General features: G+C 46.2%; 1 protein-coding gene across 1 annotated transcript; it reads left to right on the top strand.

Moving 5' to 3' along the window:
- Nucleotides 1-210: 210 nt before the first annotated feature.
- On the top strand, nucleotides 211-565 carry LOC119086659 (60S ribosomal protein L30-like). The gene has a single exon (XM_037199178.1). It carries the CDS (start codon nucleotides 212-214, stop codon nucleotides 527-529), a length of 318 nt encoding a protein of 105 aa, XP_037055073.1. The 5' UTR covers nucleotide 211; the 3' UTR covers nucleotides 530-565.
- The last annotated feature ends 1,922 nt before the right edge of the window (nucleotides 566-2,487 follow it).

Genomic DNA, 2,487 nt, shown 5'->3' with positions numbered 1-2,487 from the left:
CACACACACACACACACACACACACACACACACACACACACACGTCAAGATTTTCCTCTGGTGTCACTTCCTCCAGGAAGCTTTCCCTGACCAGTGTCCCAAGCCAAGGCTTCCTCTTTTCTTTACTAAGACTGGGTGCTGCCTTTCTCGTTCCCCAGCCATCTTGGCAGCTGGTCTTGGTTGGCGGCAGTCCTGCACCTAAGGCAGGAAGATGGTGGCCGCAAAGAAGAGGAAAAAGTCTCTGGAGTCGATCAACTCTAGGCTCCAAGTTGTTATGAAGAGTGGAAAGTACATGCTACAGTACAAACAGACTCTGAAGATGATCAGACAGGGCCAAGCGAAATTGGTTATCCTCACCAACAACTGTCCAGGTTTGAGGAAATCTGAAATAGAATGCTATGCCATGTTGGCTAAAACTGTTGTCCATCACTACAGTGGCAATAACATTGAATTGGGCACACCATGTGGAAAATACTACAGAGTATGCACACTGGCTATCATTGACCCAGGTGATTCTGATATTTATTAGAAGCATGCCAGAACAGACTGGTGAAAAGCAAACCAGGAAAGTTTTTCTTTAATAAAACTTTACCAGAGCTCCTTAAACAAAACAAAAGACTGGGCGCTGGCATGTCAGCACCAGTGACAAGTCAACCGAAGTATCCATTTACTTCCGTCTTTCCTGCCAAACTAGAAATTCTAGGCAGTGTCTGGTACATGGTATGTTCTCAATAAAGAGTTTTAAATGGGTGGGGGGGGGATAGATGGTGGCTGGGTATCTGGGTAGATTAACGGACAATAAAATGAATGTACTGTAGGAACCATTTGATAGGGAAGAACTTGGGTGCAAGTGCCTGTCCTCTGGTCCCAGTCTGATAGCAGCTGGGTTGCATGCTCCCTCTGAGCTCTGTTCTTGTTGTCTGCTGCAGGGGTGTCTCCGTGTACCTATCTCAGAGTTCTCATGAAGTTGCCCGGGACGGTCAATGTGATCGTGTTTTGTACATTGCCAAATATGGACAGAGCATGTGTATTTACCAGTCAGGGTGCTTCATAAGTGCAGAAACCCCATGACAAACCCACTTTAGCAGCAAGGGAGAACTCTGGGTCAGAAATAAAACAATAAGAAAAAAAAACTGCCAACTGATGGCTGCTTGAGGAGTATGAATGGATTACAGAAGGGATGTGGCCCTGGGTGGCCTGAGAGGCAGCAGACAGTCTAGCACTCGTGCTGTGTTGGGGATGGACCTGACTTCATGGACAGCCGTACATGAGGCTAGCCTCTTGCCTTCACCCGCAAAGGTGTCCAGGTCTTGTAATACTGCTAATCAGACACTAACCCACCTCAGAAGGTCTCAGCTTCTGAGACTACACAGGCAGCTCTAAGGGAAGGCAGTGAAGTTGGGAGGGGAAAGGGATGGGTCAATAGGGAGGCACAGGAAGGGAAGAGATGGGGCAGAGTTGATCAGAACATGTCATATGTACATGCATATTCTCAAACAAAAAGGCCTTCACATTCTCAATGAGAAAAATGAAAGAAAATTTCTGAGCATGAAACAGCTAAATAGAAAGCAAATTGTATTAAATACAATTTTTTCCTTAAAATTATCTCATTAGGCAAGAGTCATGGCAAATGCCTATAATCGCAGCACTCGGGAGGCTAAGGCAGGAGGATCACAAGTTTAAGACCAGGCTGAGTTTCACAGCCCCACACTGATAGTCTCCCTAACCTTGCCTTTTCCCCTGTGACATGTCTTAGTTTAAACCAGCATGCTGTTGCATCCCATCTGAAAGTGAATAGATGAAGTCTGCCTTGAAGAAAAAAGGCTCTTATGATATTGTAGCCATTTGTCTGAACAGCAGCCTACATCTATAGACAGTCTATCATTTTGCCTAGTCGCTTTCAAAACCCCCTTCAACTTCCCTACCAAGATATTTATAGTGATATTTGTGTTTTTAATAAAAGAGGATATTGTGAGGAGAGCTAATAAAAATGATTGTACACACACACCACACACACACACACACACACACACACACACACACACACACACACGCACCATCTGCACCAGAAGACACAAAATGAAAAAAGCTATCAGATCACAAGTGATAACAGCGTGGGGCTCTGGAGCTGAGACCTGAGGTGGGTTAGTGTCTGATTAGCAATGTTACAAGACCGGCACACCTTTGTGGGTGAAGGCAAGAGGCTCTCATGTACTGCTGTCCGTGAAGTCAGGTCCCTCCCAGACACAGCACCCAGCAGCTGATGCAGAGACCTCAAGCCCTGAGCAGTGCCGACTGATGGTCAGGCAGAAGAGGCTGGGAGAGCGACACCTTGGCTGATGAAGGCACAAACTCTGCTCCTCGACAAGCACAGATGTGAAACATAAGTCAAATGGCCGTTTCTGGAAGGAAGGCTTTTTGCAGGAATAGAGGAAGGATGGACGCCAGCATCATATTACACCCACATGCTACCAGGCCTCTTGTTAT

Source organism: Peromyscus leucopus, chromosome 1 (genome assembly GCF_004664715.2).
Source record: "Peromyscus leucopus breed LL Stock chromosome 1, UCI_PerLeu_2.1, whole genome shotgun sequence".
Classification (NCBI taxonomy): domain Eukaryota; kingdom Metazoa; phylum Chordata; class Mammalia; order Rodentia; family Cricetidae; genus Peromyscus; species Peromyscus leucopus.
The sequence above is the reverse complement of the archived record's forward strand: the minus strand, read 5'-3'. Positions and strand labels throughout refer to the sequence as shown.